This window comes from Alnus glutinosa, chromosome 2, assembly GCF_958979055.1.
Source record: "Alnus glutinosa chromosome 2, dhAlnGlut1.1, whole genome shotgun sequence".
NCBI lineage: Eukaryota > Viridiplantae > Streptophyta > Magnoliopsida > Fagales > Betulaceae > Alnus > Alnus glutinosa.
Window position 1 is genome coordinate 36,161,138 of NC_084887.1, and position 18,163 is coordinate 36,179,300.

At 35.9% G+C, this 18,163-nt stretch overlaps 2 protein-coding genes across 4 annotated transcripts; both read right to left on the reverse strand.

The window, feature by feature from the left end:
- Positions 1–63: 63 nt before the first annotated feature.
- On the reverse strand, positions 64–5,145 carry LOC133859843 (carbonic anhydrase 2). The gene is made up of 10 exons (XM_062295390.1): positions 4,947–5,145; positions 3,549–3,610; positions 3,305–3,448; positions 3,034–3,082; positions 2,725–2,841; positions 2,355–2,408; positions 1,191–1,276; positions 843–948; positions 474–632; positions 64–251 (listed from the first exon to the last, which is right to left on the reverse strand). The coding sequence occupies exons 1-10, from the start codon at positions 5,127–5,129 to the stop codon at positions 213–215; spliced, it is 999 nt and encodes a 332-aa protein (XP_062151374.1). The 5' UTR covers positions 5,130–5,145; the 3' UTR covers positions 64–212.
- A 5,054-nt stretch (positions 5,146–10,199) lies between these two features.
- On the reverse strand, positions 10,200–17,564 carry LOC133859844 (phosphoglucan phosphatase LSF1, chloroplastic). 3 transcript variants are annotated; one of them, XM_062295392.1, is made up of 11 exons: positions 17,155–17,564; positions 16,926–17,032; positions 14,952–15,067; positions 14,608–14,726; positions 14,352–14,423; positions 13,957–14,078; positions 13,246–13,461; positions 11,802–11,907; positions 11,450–11,562; positions 10,676–10,820; positions 10,200–10,418 (listed from the first exon to the last, which is right to left on the reverse strand). In XM_062295392.1, exons 1-11 carry the CDS (start codon positions 17,470–17,472, stop codon positions 10,299–10,301), a joined length of 1,554 nt encoding a protein of 517 aa, XP_062151376.1. In that variant the 5' UTR covers positions 17,473–17,564; the 3' UTR covers positions 10,200–10,298. The 3 variants fall into 3 exon arrangements, with proteins under 3 accessions (XP_062151376.1, XP_062151375.1, XP_062151377.1); XM_062295391.1 differs by having other exon boundaries at positions 14,608–15,067; XM_062295393.1 differs by lacking the exon at positions 17,155–17,564 and having other exon boundaries at positions 14,608–15,083; positions 16,926–17,038.
- Positions 17,565–18,163: the final 599 nt, after the last annotated feature.

An 18,163-nucleotide genomic window follows, 5' to 3' on the forward strand; every position in this document is an offset into this window, starting at 1 on the left:
TGTTTCTACATCTTATTATCTTTTCAATTATTTTGGAAGGCCGGATACTTAAGAAGCTAGGAATACGTCAAGGAACATGAGATGAACAATGAAATTTCAGTCAAGTCAATGAAAGAGGCTTGTCTACATAACCCAGCTCTCAATTAAGTTATTATATAAATAATATATGAAGAAGAGCCTCATCTCTTGCAGGAATGACCTCTAAGCATGCCCTAGAGCTTCCAATGCAGTATCGTGGCCACATCTTTTACCTAACAAAGAAACAAAGACCAAAAGAAAAAAAAAATGCTTATTCTTTATTATAGAAAAGGAAGTTTATTGTGCACTTCTCTTACAAATACTTGTCTCTAATAATGGTTATGCAAACTACTAATGAACTCATCATCAGCAAGCCAATAAGAGAGTACATTGTAGGTAGAAAAAGTAGTAAAGGGAACCAAGATGAGGTCACTGATAATGGTTGATGTTCATACGGAGAGAGATGGAGAAAGACCAAACTCAAGCCCCCAGAGCTCAAAGCCTCCTTTAACAAAGTCGTAGTAACCACCCTTCAATGCCAGAGTTTTCTTCACCAACCCTTCTCTTACAAATGGATAGGTTAGCAGGTTTCCAATGGATAAATTCACTGCTTCCTGTATCACCCACCATTCAAACATGTATATTTGGTAAGAAATATTAACTCCATGAGACAGGAAAAAAAAACAACTAAAATTCAACATATGAAAACACAAGAACAGTAACAGTATTTGATGGTTTATGTTATGATTCTTCACTTGTCAGGCATAAGATAGAAAGGCATTAAACATGTGGCAAAGAAGCTGGGGAAGCAAGGGTGTTTTTACCTTTTCGCAATGTCCGCATAGTTCTGGGACACTTGCATTGCTAAACTCTGCTTTCACCTTGGCCTTCGCAGGCAAACCAATTTTGACCCAATCTTCTATGAAATCACTGCACATCCCAATTCTTAACCAATCAAAATTCCCCACTTTGAATATGAATTTTTTTTAGATTATACACTAAATCAGCCAGGCTAAATTGGGGTAGAATCAGATGCAGGACTTTTGCAAAATCCTGATCTGCATACTCTGCTCTGTTTGTTTTGAGCAAATAGGCATGCAATGGGATCTTTAAAGTGGAATTTATGAATGGTAATGAAGAGTGAACATGATGAATAAAAGCAAAGGCCTTACGTAGAGGTGGATCCATCTTCTGGGATGGATATCAGCCCCTTAATTCCACCACAAGCGCTGTGCCCAATCACCACAATGTTTTCCACCTGCGGATATTGATTACCAAATAAACTATTAATTTTTTTTTTTAAAAAAAATAAATTAAATTAAATGTTGACGTATTTGATCCTACCAAGATCTGGGTTTTAACCGTTCAACTATCATATATGAGATATATGTGCTAATGTTGCCAATGAAAACCTCAAATGGCAAGTCTTATCCCTATAAGAATTGATTTAAGGCCCGAACGAAGTTAATTCGAGTATTGATTAATGTTCAAGTTTGGTTCATTTTATTTTATTTTTTGCATGAGTTGAGCTCAAGCTTATTACTAACCTAGATTATTTTTTTTCAAATTCGATTCATTTATTTTTTGGACTTAAGCTTGTTGATGAGCAACTCAAATAACTTATTTATTCCTTATATAAAGTATATATCGTAATTGATTATACTTTCTTGTAAATCCATGTCAACCATAAGTTACTTAATTAGCGTTGTGATTTTACCATTCAAATTAATTAGATAAACTTATAAAAGTTAACTTCCCCAACTTTGTATTGTAATATATAATATATAAAAAATTTCACCATTATCTTATAACTTTAGTTACAATTTTAAATAATTCAATCTCGAGATTATATAAGTATTTTTATAGTATACATACATATTTATACCAAGACCCACAATAATCACATGACTTTAAGCTATATCTATGACATTAGGAAAATAATTTATTTTTCATTTTTTTTAAAATACTTAAGATGCTCTCACTATAAATTTAAAAACAATACTATAAAAAATAATAAAAATAAAGTTACGAACTTATTTGAGTCGAATCGAATTTAGTTTTGCTCGTTTAGTAAGAGAGCCTAAATTTTTGTTCAAGCACAAATGAATCGAACTCGAGTCAAATTTATATAAATCAAGCTTGAATTGTTTACGAACAACTCAATTCATTTATGACCCTAAATAGAGTCAAATGAGATCTTAATTTTTATTTTATTTTTTATTTTTAAAAAAAATGTTGGATATAATTTTTGGACACCAACAACCAAATATATAAGAGAGAGAGAGAGAGAATATAAGCAAAAGCAATGTATATAGGTTACCAATGTGTGGGCTTACCTTGAGATGCAAAACTGCATATTCAATCGCAGCCCCAGTTCCAGAGTACCTTGTCTGTTGCAGCACAGAAAACCGCAAAGTCCCATTTCAGAGTTGGAAATTTTTGGTCAAAAACAGGTTAAAAAAAATATAGAAAGAAATAGTTCAAGACAGATAAAAGTAATTAAGATAAATTTTTCTCAAATTTGGCTTGAGAAATTTTTTTAGATTCAATCTATTAAACTCGCATACGTCTAAAATGCATTAATTCTATTAAACTGACATATATCCTAAAATAAATGCATGTAATACATGCTGGCTGGGTTAAAAATACAAACAAAAATTAAAAATACATGTAAAGATAAGGCTTGTATATATGGGACGACCGTACCTTATCATAGGGTGGAACAAAGTTAGCAACGTTGCGGACCACAAAAGCCTCTCCTGGTTGGAAATCCAACACATGTGATGGGCAGACCCGGGAATCAGAGCATGCAAACACCATAAACTACAACATATATAGAAAATTCATATTAATTAATTAATGTAATTAACTTCCCATTGAAGAATCTAAGAAAAAAGCAGCCAGTAGTTGTACCAAACATATATAACCCCCAAAAAGAATGTAAAAGTACCACATGGCCCATGCTGCCTACAAAAAGAAGACAAATCTAGAAAGAACAAGAAGAAAGATCATTGCCTTGGGACTTTGTCCTTTGGCCAGCTCACCGTACAAAGCCGGGTTCTTGCTGCAAAGAGTTTTACAAAAGCAAATTAATAGAGCGTTAGAATTAATATTAACAGAAATGATTAAAGTTTAATTAATATGATGTTAGAGTGGAGATTCTGCAATATTATATATATACTTCCAGTCTCGGTTGTTAAAAGAAAGTTTAAACTTTTGAACATCTGATGGAGAATTCGAGAGCGTTAGAGAAAAGTGAAGTATGAAAAAGATCGAGATTACTGACTCGAATTTCTCTCTCTTGAAGTGAATGAAACCGGTTTTGATCCTCTCAACAGGGTTAAATTTGGCGTCGGAATTTGGAGTTTGTAACTCTGCCGTTATCTGCTCCACTTTTGCAGCAGCAACAGCTTTCAAGTCCCCCTTCTCACTGCATCCAACTCAAAAAGCAAAGATGCATAGAAAAGATCAGTAAGATAATTATTATTAGAAAACTTTTAGATTCAGTACATGTCGATCGAAGGAGTTACCTGAGAAGTTTCTTGAGAGCCTCAATAGCGTCCTCGTACGAGTCCTTCCCCATGTCTTCTCTCTGCAAATTAATGCCACCCAAAAATAAATAAAGGATAGCATATCATGTGATTATGACAAAAGTGGACAACTAACCTCCTTAAAATTTACCTATAATGTTTCAGTGACAAATTAATATATACTGCTATAGCTTTAATATTTAACAACTTGAAAAAAGAAAAATATATGGTTCATGCAATATATATTTATATATATAAACTAGTTTTGAGTACCTATATATTTTTCAACTCTTATACAATTTCTCTTCGTTTGGAGGAAACTAAAGAAAAAGATTAATGTTCTAAATTCAAGTGATCATGGTGCATGTGTATTTATTCAACCGAAAAACGAAATGAAAGGGAAACTGAGTGGTAGCAATGGAACGGATCGAGAGGAAAAAGTTTGTTTTGGCCGGCGAGGTATTATTGCATTTGAACTGACCATTTCTGTAAGAATTTTCCGCAACCAACGGCTCTTTTCAAGAACACGTACATTTATTACTTATTTTCTTTAACAAAAAAAAAGAAAAAAAGAAAAAAAAAAAAAAAAGGGAGCCGTTTATTATGTGGAGCTAGACAACATTTATTCTCACATGAACAACCACCGCCACACATATGTCAAGTGACAAAATATGCGTATAAAAACCGTGGAGATCCCGGTCAAGTGGGCAACGTCGGGACCATATATATTCTTGGTAGCTAGCTACTATCGGTTTCAGATAGCGATTTTAAAATATGCGTTTTAAAACATTAGTGATTTTAAAATGCAGTTAATTAATAAAAATGTGATTTTTAAAAATAGAGTTAAGCGTTTGGTAAAAATGTAGTTTAAAACGTATCTTTAAAATCATGCGTTTTTTAAAAGGCACCGGCAGGCACTTGCTTGTTGCGCAAAAATATGGATATTTCCTCATTTTCAAACGGTCATTTTTTAAAATAAAAAACGAGACATTTTCTTCGCTTTTATTTAAAATTAATTTAACACTCGTTTAGCCTACACCTAATCAAGTTATATATTGAGCATAATTAATGGAAAAGTGAGTAATTTATTTTTTACACCACATATTTTAAGAGACTTTTCATGTTCATCAGTCACTTAAAAAAAACTTAAAACACATCACATCAACCAGAATAAAATAGACATAAGATCTGAGAAATATATAAGTGTAAAAAGAATAGCATTATTTTAACTTATAGAACAACACTACACCTCGAGGGTGTGAGATTTTTGCTGGCCACGTACAACAAAAAACATGCACGTACGTACGATATATGATCAGTTGTGTTTTTTTAACAACACACATGCATGCCCACGTGCAATGGCGAGCGAGAGAGAGAGAGAGAGAGGAAGAGAGGTACCCAAGTAGGGGTGATGATGGGAGCAGGGGCAGCGAAAACAGGCTTGTTCTGGATGAGGGAAGGAGGAGATGGCGAAGAGTTAAGCCTAGCGAACACACAGGGACGCAATGTAGCTTTCCTCACACAAGTCTGGGCTCCAGAGGTTGACGAAAGGCACCAACCGTTGATCGAAGCAGTCGACATGGCGCACAATGCCCTTGTGCTCGGTAGATTTATACCATAAATATAGATAGCTCCACTCCACGTACCCCAGATAACGAAAGCGAAAGCCCAGTAAACAAGAGCTTCTAGCCTTTGTAGATGAGGTTTGGACGCACGAGATGGAACAGAATGGCCATGTCATGGGCCTTCCCTTCCCAGATTCATGATCATATGCATGCGTACGTGTCACAATTAACATTAGTGTATATGTTGGACCATGCATTCATGATCAACGACTGTTGTAGCGTTGTGGCCTTTCCAAAGGCTATTGGCTCCTCTCAGATAAGGATGGAACATAAGCCATTCCTGTTGCCCGCTTGTCCTGTTCAAGCTGAAAGATCCCTTCATTACAAAACATCTACATGCATGCGCGCATAATGTAATATATATATATATATATATATATATATATATATACATGGGTTAGATACATTTCATTCCTTTTAATGCTGTACAAATGATATAGATGCATTCTATTTTTATGGCTACATATATATATATATCCTTAATTGGTTTTCTGATGAATTCACATGAGTACTATTAGAAAAGATCGTAACATGCATGCACTAATTAAATCATCACTTATGTATATGAAAAGCTTAAGCTAATTAGTAATTATAAATTTAATCATTTATTTGGAAGGCATTAACGTGTCAGCAAAACCCCTTAAAACTCCTTCCCCCCTCCTTCCTTTGCTTTGAGCTAGAAAAACAACTTTTCCATAAACTCTCCATTTCCATTATGCTCCATATCTTCTTGAAACTAGTTTTAAACATTGACCTACATTATGTTCCATATATTATCCAATTAACTAATTTATAGCCTAAGTCACTCTAGCTCCACTATTTTCACAAATAATGTAATGTTAATTACTTTTTAAACTAATTCCCAATAAGCATCAATTAGCTCTTGTGGGTCGACATTAAAGGTCAGGGTAAGAATTTGGATATTGCTGCAAATAATTTTTTTTAATTTTTTTTTTAAAAAAAATGGTGTTGTTTACCAAAATTAAAGGAAGAAGTAGTACAAGACAAATCAACTTGAGGCATTCGCTATCCTTAGGTGAAATCGAATGGCTTATATGGGCAGACTCAATGGGTGATGGATCATAGAGATAAGGCCCTATCCTTAAAGCATGGTTCTTGTGGTATTGTGGATCTAAGGATAGCGAAGGCCTCAAGTGTATTAATTAGGGCAGTGCTTCAAAGTTTCCTTCATATTTCTTTCTTAAAAACAATTTCTCAAAATTAACCTTTTGAGTTCGTAAACAAGTTTGTCTACGCCGGCAATGGCATATATAGTGTTGTTGTTGATGAATTACAATTGTTTGTGGACCATACCACCTTGTTGCTAGGACTAGTTAGGAGATGATTCATTTCATAGTTCATATTATATTTTATAGCTAGATTTAATTGTGTATATATTGTTACATAATGAATATATTGTTTCACGTCATTTAAAAATTTTAAATGACGTGACAGTACTATATATGTGCACCGTTAGATGTAACAAAATAAAATTTAGAGCTCACATGAAACCAACATGCCTAAATAAATTATGGGTTAATTGCTCGGCCATTTATTTGGGTAGGTAGATCTCATATGGGTTTTTTCACATTAATTGCCCAAATTGCTAGCAATTTGAACGGCCAATTATTGTGAATCCTTATCCCTAGGGTGCCTAACACTAGTGGGATGAGAATCCCCTTAATTCTTTGTCAGGATTTTATAGAATTTGGGTAAAGAATGACAGATGAGTTGGGATCCGAGTACTTCGGGTAGCCTAAGGTACAAGGCCCGTTACTTGGAGCACCCGAGCCCCACACCCCTCTCTCATTCCCTCTCCAAATTCCTGTAGCTAGAATTCAAACAAGTAATTTCTCAGCATAGGTGAGCTAGCTAGATTTACAAATACTTACCAAAAAAAATCAAACACAATTGAATGAATATGTATGTATGCACAGCAGCACCTATAAACCACATGTATGCGTGCGGGGCAAAGATTCTCTCCATTTCACTTGAAATGGAAATGAACCATTTTGTGATCAGGATTTAATATTGTTGCAATATCTAACATGAAAATGATACCACATTATTTAAATGTTTTGAATATCGATCTTGCCAACATGCATATTTATGATCACTTTCGCAGCATCATTTACATCGTTAGATATAACAATATTAAATCCTAATGAAGAAATAACTCTTTCCTAGTTACTTCAAATTGAGAGAATCTTATTCCATGCCCGGAGTATGTGCCTTGAGAGAGAGAGAGAGAGAGAGAGAGAGAAGTTGATGCAAACCGGTACGATATGATCAAGAAAAGCAGCACTGAAATCAAAAACAGCCATTTTCCATGGGAGAGAAGCTTTTTGGTCATCTTTCTCTCGAGAAACAATGTCGTTTCACGGGCTCACAAGAAGACCCAAGAGAGTAAGGGACTAATGAGGAGGATGCATATATGGGTGGTTGTGTTTTGGAATTAACGTTGGTTTTCTAAGTTTGGCCGAGCAATAATGTCGGCATTTTTTGCAACTTGCAAGGAGAATGTCAACATTCTGTTCTCATTTTTAATATTAATTTTTGTTAACATTAATTGTTTTTTGGTTACATAACAATAACATTGACCCTGTAAAACCAATAATGTTACAAATTAAATGTCGGTCAGTGCTATACAATTTTACTTTTCGCATTGTGTTAAATTCAGGAACTTTACTAGAGCTACTAATTCACTTTGCACTAATTAATTACCATTTACCACGTCAGTCACTCAGTAAATAATTAAATTTACTTGTCAAATTTTGTTGGTTAAATTTTTTACTCACGTATTAGTTTTGTAATCAAAACTTAACCATCTTATCCTATGCGCGCGTAATGTGGATGTTTCACACCCCCCGTGTGTTTGAACTTTAACTTTTATCCATGCACTTAATTTCACCGGTGAAAAGGGGGCCACGTGGATTTTGTGATGTGCAGAACCTAACCATGTGGTCATCTCATTGTCATTTTTATGGAATGGGAACCCTCTCTCCCATGTAGCTCTCATCAAACATCAAGCACTTAAGAGAACGGCTTCTGGTGTACCTATCCGGCCCTCCGATGGGCCCATCTACCTTAAGGCCTCTCGGACCCAAACACAATTGAATTACCCAACCAACAAAGGGCCCATAAGGCCTGTCTAGTACCCCAAGGCCCAAACACAATGGAAGTTACTAAATTGCACCACATTGCATGTGAATTAAAAAATAAAAAATAAAAAAATAAAAAAACAATTTTTCTACATTTGCAATTTGCAATTTTTTTAAAAGCTCTCTAACGATACATTTTCTGCGATTTTTTTTTAAAAAAATATCACTTTTGGTCTACAAAGATCGCAGTGTCAAACGCACTCAAGCAAAATCTTTCCCATGAATTTGATATGAAAATTCATATTCTATAAGTGTGCATTGTGCAGGCCACTCAAAGACACCAGAAAGTTGGACTCAAGAATTACTACAAGAACTATCGCTTTCTTCTCTCCTGAAGACACCTAAACCTCTCCCCATAGATGTTGAGGATAAGGTAGTGAAATCCACTCCCTCCTCCTCCTCCTCCTTTATTCCCCTCCTCCTCCTTCCCCTTTCCTTTCTCGCCTCTTTTGAGGCTCAAACTGTCTATTTGGAGGTCTTGTCCATCGCCCTTAGTGATATATCTTAGTTCAACATCTCCATTGGCTTCTCCTCCACCACGGATGATCCAATTTCAGTCTCCACATGTCATTTTCAGCCTTGGATCCGCCCCCTTCTTGAAGTTCTTGAATTTGATTTTTTCAAAATCAAATATATTCGCTTTAGGAAGCTTCACCACCACACACGCCACTCTACCGTGATCTAGGCTCCCTCCACTCCACTTTGCCATCAGCCGCTTCTCCATTTGGCCACCACGCGCCGACGCGTGGACAACCTTGTGTCGCCATCACGATGGCTTCCACCGCCTTTCACAGTTGTCGCCGGTCACCTGTGGTGCTATGCATACTCCTAACAACCATCTTTGGCGCATGAGACTACGCGCCAACAAGTTGCCTCCGCCACACCAGCAACCAATGTTTTGTTCCTTAGTTTTTTTTTTTTTCTTTTTTTTTTTTCCTAGTTTCCTTCAGACTATTAAAGCTATCTTCACCGTAGGCTTTGTTTTGACTCTCATCAATGTCTTATTTGTTGCAATGGTTTACCTTTAGGTATGTTACTACAATTGTTTCTTTGCTGGGGTACAGATTGAATTATTGGACCTTTCGAGATTTATAGCCCTTCTTGCGCCTCTAGGCTGCACTACTCGTGGTGCGTCTTACCAAACCGCCTTAATTGTCGACCATTTTTCTTGGTCTTCGTACCAAGAATATATAGGACCACATCTAGGGGTGGACAAATTATCCGCCTACCACCTATCGACTGCTTACCGAACCAAACCGAACCACCATTAATCGCTTACCGAATAATTTCGATTTGATACTCGGTATAAAATTTTGTTCCGAAAACCGATTCAGAAACTAAACCGTCTTTTAAGCGGCAACCAAACTGAACCGCTTTTAATCGGTAACCGAACCGAACCGCATTTTATTCCGATCGATTAACCTAACCGACATAAAACGAAACGTCGTCATTTTATTAAGAACGAAACATTTTATCTTTTTTTCTCTCCCTCTCTCTCTTTTTTTTTTTTTTTTTTTTTTTTTTTTTTTTTTTCTCCTTTAAAAAAATCAAAACAATGTTGTTTCCTTACTCATGTTAATTGATTTAACCGACTTAACCAACCGCCTATTAATCAACTTAACCGACCGCCTATTAAATGCTTAACCGAAATAAATTCACCGACTGCATTCCGACAAAAGTCGGTTAACCGACTTAACCGCCTACTGAACCGATGCCCACCCCTAACCACATCATTTATTTGATGCATTCCCTTTTAAGTTTTGTTTATCACCACTGATGAAATTAATTTAGAACTCTTTGCTAGTTGTCCAGCCCTATATTTTTATTTGTTGCAATTTCTTTGTCGATGTATGTACAAAAAAAAAAAAAAAAATTGATAATTGATTCCTCAACCTGGGCTGGTTGAAAATGCCGCATTATCAAGTAATTAACAGCTATTCCAGTTAGGGTATCATATGCTCAAACTACTTGGGAGCTAGTCTGATTGGACAGACGGAGAATGCGACACACCGAGCTGCTTTTGCCAGCATAAAGCGCTCATTTTCTGTCAGAGGCCTCTCAATCACCTTCACTACATTCACATCCTAAAACAACAGAGGAAAGCCAACATCAGAACAAAGATACAACCCCAGAAGTGATAAGCATTAATAAAGAGATGAAACAAAGAATACTTTCCCCAAAATTAATAACATCAACATTCATTGTGTTTTTTTAACATGAAGAATCCTTTATGACCATATGATGAATCTGTGGTATTTGAAAGTCCGTGAACAGAAGAGACGAGGGTTCCATACGTTTCAAGTTCATATAAGCAAAATGTCAGAAGACATAGTGTACTAACCTTCTTTTGTTGATGGACAGTAGGTCTGATGCTCGCAGTATCACCAATCACAATTACATTGTTAAGATTCCCCCTTTCATCCCTTTCTGCTGGTGAAGCTGTTGAATGTTTCCATTGCCCATTAATAATATACTTGTAGTAGTACCTTCAGGCAGTGAGTACAATCACATTTAGAAAGAAGTTTATATATATATATATATATATATATATATATAGAGAGAGAGAGAGAGAGAGAGAGAGAGAGAGAGACATACATAAACGTATGTGTCTTCCAGAGTGTGGAATAGAACTTAAATTATTGCATGATTTTCTAAACAGTTAGATATGTATGTGTGAGTAGAACTTGAATTACTGAATGATTTTCTAATGAATCGCAACTCTGCTTAATGATGATGATAGAGACTCTAACTTGTAGAATTTTACTATCACATATATCTCATAACATTCTTAACAAAGATAAGTGGAGAATTATCTAAAACAAGTATGCACAGAACAAAAGAGCCACAACCAAGGTCCCATTTTGGATTAGATGAATATATCTCCTTTTTACGGTTAACAATATAGATTTGCAACAAACTCGAGTCCCAGTAAACCATATACAATTCGCGGCTTCTTTCTTAGATACATGCTACAGTTACGAGAAATAGGAACTACAAGTGCATGAACTTTTAAAGTTTTTAAAGCAGTAAAATCAACAAAGACGCAGTATGGCAGATTAATTAGAAAGCTTACATTTTAACAATTAAGAAATAGTACAGAAACCTTGACACTTACTTTCCTTGTGAGAGTCTAACTTCTGCTTCAAATCTAGGTCCACCCTTGTGGATTGCTTTAATTGGTTCTTTCCAATTTCCAGTAAAATCTCCAACCAAATTTACATCCTCTCCCTGTAATGCAGAGACAAGTGGACATACAAGAAGCACCATCAAAAACTTGTATTCCATAACTAAATCAATTATAGCAGATATTACTATCCAAACACTAGATGCTCTATTCTTTGACAGAATTACTTCTAGTCAATTAAGTTTCAAGAAAGAAAAACTGTGACATCTTCATTTTAGGTGATCAAAAATCAAAACGAAAGTACAGTGAAGACAGTGAAGATGAAACTGAAGTTGTTACTCACCTCTTGCCCATTCCACACAAAGGTCACAGCATGGGTAGCAGGACCATCATGCATACCTTTTTCCACCATAGCTATAAGATCCCATGTTGCCCAAGCAATTGCTGGTCTGCATAAAGATTTTCTTTAGATGCTTGTCAAGTTAAGGGAATGAAAATTTAAAAAAGCACTTGTGCATACAATGGACCCTGTAGATTAACAATGTATGTTTTGTAAATATATGAAGCAGACACACAAACACAGATTAACATATCCCTAGGTTCTGGATCCTAAACTTTTCATTTACCATTAGTTTTACACAACTACTTTTACAGGTGACCATTTTACTTGTGAGAGAGAGAGAGAGAGAGATGAACGTAAATAACTCTTCATGATTGCAAGTTGATTTGAATAGTACATCTAAGCTATGAAATATTTTTCTCTCTTGCTGTGGTAGCTAACTTACTTACAATTGGAAGAGTTAAACATCGCCTCAGTTAAAGTTAGTAAAGCAACTCTATTTTTTCATAGGCAAGTTATTAAAGCAACTCTCTCTTTGAATAGTACATCTAAGCTCTGAATTTACAATGGAAGAGTTAACAATAAAAAATCATTCAAGAGACCCTCCCTCCCTCCCTCTCTCTCTCTCTATAGAAATTCTCGAGAGCTTTGATCGATAGTTCAATTGATGTTCGATCGATCGAAGTGAACAAGGTCTAATTGATGTTCGATCAAGCTAAAATGCAATCTTTTGTCCGATCAATCCAATTTAATGTTCTATCGATCGAACTTGATAAGGGAAGTTTTGTACTTTGTTTTCAGGGCTGTGACCTTACTTCCATTTAAGCTCAATAAGGACGGCATGGCTGACCATAACTTGTATTTTTCACTTTCTCAATAAGAAACACTCAGAATGATTTTTCTTCAATTTTCCTACAATTCTTTGATTTTTCTTGGATTGTGGAAGAGTAGTGAGCTATTGCGCTCGTAGATTCGGCTTCTCACTACGTCACGCTGCATCTCTCTCTCTCTCTCTCTGTCCGAAATATTAATCAAATTAAAATGGACAATTTGTCCTAATACTGATTATAAAGCTTAATTTGTTCTTTTTTGTTCCCCCTTCCCATTTTCGGTGAATAAATCCTCCAATTATTTGATTCCATTCAATGAAAGAAAATCTAACTGCGAAACAAATCTTAGGAGCTAAAACACGCTATCGTGCCCATGTATATATTAAGCTCTCTGAAATAATAAACATATAACTAATGACGACTAAGAACCTTAGCTACCAGTCAATCACGTCACATAGGAGTTTTTCTGTCATAGCCCACACAAGGATTATGGGCAGAATACTTGAGATTGTTATTTGTAACTAAGGATCTTTAAAGTCAACATGCAAATCATGATTCAATGCTCTTAGCATAGCCAAAGTAAAGTACCGACATGCAAGAGTGTTAGCAAGAAGAACCTGTCAGGTCTACAAGAATGCAACCCGGTGACAAAATTGTAAGCTGCATGAAGGGAAGTATCTGTCATCCAATGCAGGTATGCAATCACAGAAGCTGGAGATCGATCAAAACCAGTAGTACAAGTAACAAAAACACGGTGGTTCTTTTTTAACAAGCGTAATAGAAGCCCCACACAAAATGGTAACTTCTTCCTCATATCAAAAGAGTCTCCTTCCCTGCAAAAGAAAACCAAGGCAAATTCACTGTACAGTAACCAAGTAGTAAGTCTTAAGTGAAGTAAAAGCTAAAGTAGACCTATTTGAGAAAACTAAGGCAAATTCACTGTACAGTAACCAGCTAGTAAGTCTTTTTTTTTTTTGTAAGTATCCAGCTAGTAAGTCTTAAGAGAAGTAAAAGCTAAAGTAGACCTATTAACAATTCCCCTTTCAATTTTCAAACGCAGCATATGCATGTTAATGCATCAAATTTCTGGCATCATTTACACGTAAGAAGAAAAAGTCCAAAAAAACAAGCCCATGTAGAATATTCTCAAGGACTCCAGTCCAGAAAGCTTCAGCAACTATCTTCCCAATTAAACTTCAGCACAACGATTACAGAAAACCAAAAAAACACACACACAACATAATAAAACTGACGGCAGAAACAGTACCCATTAGCTTGTGAAACTTCTTTTATTAACATATAGGATACATCATCGAACCTTTGTTTACCTTATAGGATAGTTAATCATGAGAATATTAAATCTTTGGCATGATTCATTGATTGAATTGGAATTGATTCCCCAATTTTCCGCTTCAATTCCACTTTGGAAATTCAGAACAGCAGTCACTCCCTGAACCAGAAATTTGAAAGCCGCTATAAGAGGCATGAAAAAAAAAAAAAAAAACCTTGCAAAGAGCATTTAGTGTTATGACAACTATCTGCACATGCAAATTAATTGCAGGCAACAGACCTAATGAACCCTTGCTCCTTCCATCAGATATTTAAAAATAGGACATATTAAGAGAAGTCTACGTCAGTGAGGCACTCACAATCGAAAGAATAGGATAGAATTGCAAAATGCCATCAACAAGCAACAAGTATGACTAAAAAAGATGGCACTCACAGCAACATTTGACAGAGTCTCCACATCAGCTCCTGTTTGAATACATGATCCCACATATATTTGCTCTGTAATCTATCAAAATGAAAAACAGCAAAAGAGTTAACAATGTAACATAAGTGCTGTACTAACAGACTAGAAGTTATCTTTGGAAGCACAAAACTGAAGCAAGATCCTCAAATTAACCACATAAACTGTATACAATCCAGTCCTTAAATATAATGAAACTATAGAGTTTGGAAATTGATGAACATCACACCTTACTATAGCGCATGCCAAGGGAGTGATCATAGTATAACTCTCCTTTTGAACGATCCAGTGCCCTAACATATTCTTCAAGTGGGAATTGTCCATGAGCCCATTCTCCATCTCCAGGCTCTTCTTCAGAAAAAATACAAACAAGTTCACTCATGAGTTGTGCATGAATACTTTTCTGCGTTTGCAATTGAATATGTCCATTTTGATCATTCAAAATGTTGCATCCTTGGGATGTTAGAAACTTTGAAGAAAACATGACAAAACCAGAATTCCCACTACTTTCAGAAGATGTTCGCAAATTCGATGCCAATATACTCTTGTTCCAACTGGCAACAGAAACTCGACCTCTATTAAATAGCATATCTAGATCACCCGAAAGATGTAGTTGATGAATTGGATATGGAGTGTAAGGCCTCTCAAGGACCAGGCTAAAAGTTCCTGTTTTCTCCTTCAGCATCTTCCTGAATAAACCAAAGACTGAAAAATAAAAACAAAAAAACTTATGAACAGAACATATCTTTGACCATTACCACATTAAGTAACCTTTCATTAAATAAAGATTAACGTAGAGATTGAAACACATGCATAGTTATAGCGGAAAAGAAATAAATATATTAGCCAGAAAAAAGATCCGGCCCAAAGCAGTTATTCATTATGCCACCCACAATAATTTTGCCTCAAATATTAAACTTTTTAGACACAAACAATAGCATGTCCAAAAACCTATTAAACAATCCATGTTGCCAATTTGAAAAATTTGCTCAGCCAGAAACTACCCATCAGAACAATTTGTAATAATCACTCATTTTGGACCCATTTGCTTTGTTAAGTAAATTTCAAAGAAGTTTTCCTCAATGATAGAAAGCTAATCCACAAACTACGATAAAGACAGAATATACTGCACTGCTGCAGCATATAATGCCTCAACAAGCATTGAATCTAACTATAATATAATCCAAGATTTATGGAATTGAGTAGCTTCTGTTAGGATTTTAGTATTGGCCTATTTCGGTGATCAAAACATGGGTTGTGACTTTTTAAACACCCAAGTGTTTTGGTGTAAAAGATTTTTTTTTTTTTTTTTTGATAAGTAAGAATGTTTTGGTGTAAAAGTTAGGATTTGGAATTGCAGGATTTTGAATTGGTGTTGGCTAGCTTTGTCAACAAGCGCTCTGACGAGATGCATTCTAGGGGAATTCCAAAGCCTACTCGAGAGCACTGCTAGCTAGACGTCCAGACACTATGGGTTACAGGAGACTTCCAGAATCCTAACCAAGAGCTCCGTCAGCAAGACTATCAGCCAGACATTACTGAATATCGTGAAGAAACCCTAAAGTTGTAGTTTACCATGCTTGTACTTGAATCGTTGTTAGTGATTGGTTTCCTAGATTTGGCTGCACCAGCATGGTTTTCCCTTTGAGGTGCTCAAAGGGTTTCCACTTTGCCAACAAAATCCTTGTGTTAATTGTATTATGATTGATACTTTGTGGTTTATCTTTATTTTACTGCTGCAGTATTTTCACTCTATTTTTCTGCATAATTGCATGTTTGTGTGCATTGGGGTCAAAACCCGGTCTTTCAGTTTCAATGAGTTAACAGACTAGCCCAACTCCCAGCAACCAAACCCTTACTGCAGGCTCTAGGGCACTTTCTTGCATGGTCCTATGTACAGTACAAAGAAAGTGGTTTGGGGAGATAAAACTCTCCAAGGACACCAGTCAAACCACCTTAACCAAAAGTTTAAGCCTATAGGCTTAGGCCAAGTTATGTATATCGGGGGACGAACTCAAGACCTCCAAAAAATTAAAAAATTAAAAAAATAATAATAATAATAATAATCTTTAAGCTTCTTTTTTTTTTTTTTTTTTCATTTTATAGGATTTTTTGTCATTTTATTAATGTTTACCCTCCCAAAAATAATCCCAGTCCAGTGCAGCCATCCTTGGACTAAAATTCTGCCTTTGTCATATCAAACACTCATTCTTGTGCTTACTACAGGATCTGGGACTTAAATGTGAGAGCTGTATACCCAACAATTATATGCCACCTTGACACCGGAGTCACTCAAGAAAACCTAGTATCACACCTAGAAGCCGGCCGACCATATAGTATATTACTTACTAGTTACTATAAATATCAAGAAATGGTCACATTGTATAATGCCAGTACCGACATCAACACGTATTCACACAAAGTAAATTACGATTACGAATCAACAAACTCTAGTATAAAAATTAAAAACCATTCTATAGATGCTTTAACCAAAAATAAATGAATAAGTAAATTTATTTAAAAAATTAAAAGAAAAAATACGCATACTGTGTATCACCACAATCCTTGATCTCAATAAGCACACCGCCAGACGAATCGCCAGCCTTCTTCAAAGTGTCACCCACCATGATTATCCTCGACTTCTCTGCATTACTCTACCAACTCAAAAAACAAAAACATGTTAAAATCACCAGTCCCGCAAAAGACTAAGCTGATATATGAAATGGTGAATTTAATCGTTTAATTACTATTCTAACAAATTGAAACACGGAAATACCCCTCTCTTGAGAGCGTGAACGAAGATCTTGCCGTCGACGGAGAGCGCGAATCGGATACCGAGCGGTTTCTCGAGAGTGACCATGTACTCATTGAGATTCATCTTGAACGGAGAAGGAGAAGAACCACCAGACATTGCGAGAACCTTGAAACTGACGGTTCCGATTCCGCCATCGGAACGAAACCTCGCTTTCTTGGCACCAAGCAGCCTGAGAGCTCTATTTTGTGATGAGAAGGAGCACAGATCTTTGCCCCAGAATGAGGAGGACATTGGAGGACGATGGAGAGCTCTGCAACTAGGGGCTTGCAGAGAGGGCATTTTGGGGTAAAGGATTCGTTGCTCCAAGCTCGAGTGTGAATTTGGGAGAGAGAGGTTCGAGCTGGTTCTTCGAAGAGTGAGGAAGAGAAGAGAAGCCACGGAGTTGGGGTAACTGGCTAAGGAATTCGAGGTCCACGTGGCTGAATCTGTATGAAGGGGCCCACTTGCGCGATGGCTTTTTTTCCTTTACAGTCGCTGACACGTGGAAAGGTTCTCTTGGTTAAGGGAAGAAGAAGGAGTCCCCGCCAGATCTTTTGTCATGGTAGTTACAAATAAATTGTCGGTCTAATTAACCAGTAACAAGTGCAGTTGAGATGCCACGTGTCGGATTCTTACTGGTTTTTGGTCGAAAAGAACATATAGATTTCGAAGACTTTATTTCTTTGTTTAAGCAAAAAATTAAAAAATTAAAAAAAAAAAAAAATCATTAATGCATATTTTTCAAGTCATTAATGGACAAAATATAATAACCAAAGTAAATAAATGAACTTCTTTTAATTCGGACTATTAAACAAAAATCTGTCAAAATCTTTTAATGAAAATTTTGATTTTTACATGTATTTTGATTTTTAACATATTCACACAAGATTTAATAAAACATGTAAATCACACGGACTTCGGACAAATTTGAAAGAAAATTTTGTCTAACGTAAAATGTGGCATGAGACCTTTGTATAGCTACACATAACAT

Bases quoted from the DNA above. Each gene is read 5' to 3' on its own strand.
- LOC133859843 (XM_062295390.1), bottom strand. From the start codon at position 5,129: ATGTCGACTGCTTCGATCAACGGTTGGTGCCTTTCGTCAACCTCTGGA. The intron at 2,842-3,033 runs GCAATGATCTTT...TATATGTTGTAG, and splicing joins CCAAAGGACAAAGTCCCAAG to TTTATGGTGTTTGCATGCTC. The intron at 1,277-2,354 runs GTAAGCCCACAC...CAATATCCGCAG, and splicing joins ATGCAGTTTTGCATCTCAAG to GTGGAAAACATTGTGGTGAT.
- LOC133859844 (XM_062295391.1), bottom strand. From the start codon at position 17,472: ATGCCCTCTCTGCAAGCCCCTAGTTGCAGAGCTCTCCATCGTCCTCCA. The intron at 17,033-17,154 runs GTATTTCCGTGT...TTGAGTTGGTAG, and splicing joins TTCACGCTCTCAAGAGAGGG to AGTAATGCAGAGAAGTCGAG. The intron at 11,908-13,245 runs GTTCTTCTTGCT...ATCTTTATGCAG, and splicing joins CATTCTTGTAGACCTGACAG to ACCAGCAATTGCTTGGGCAA.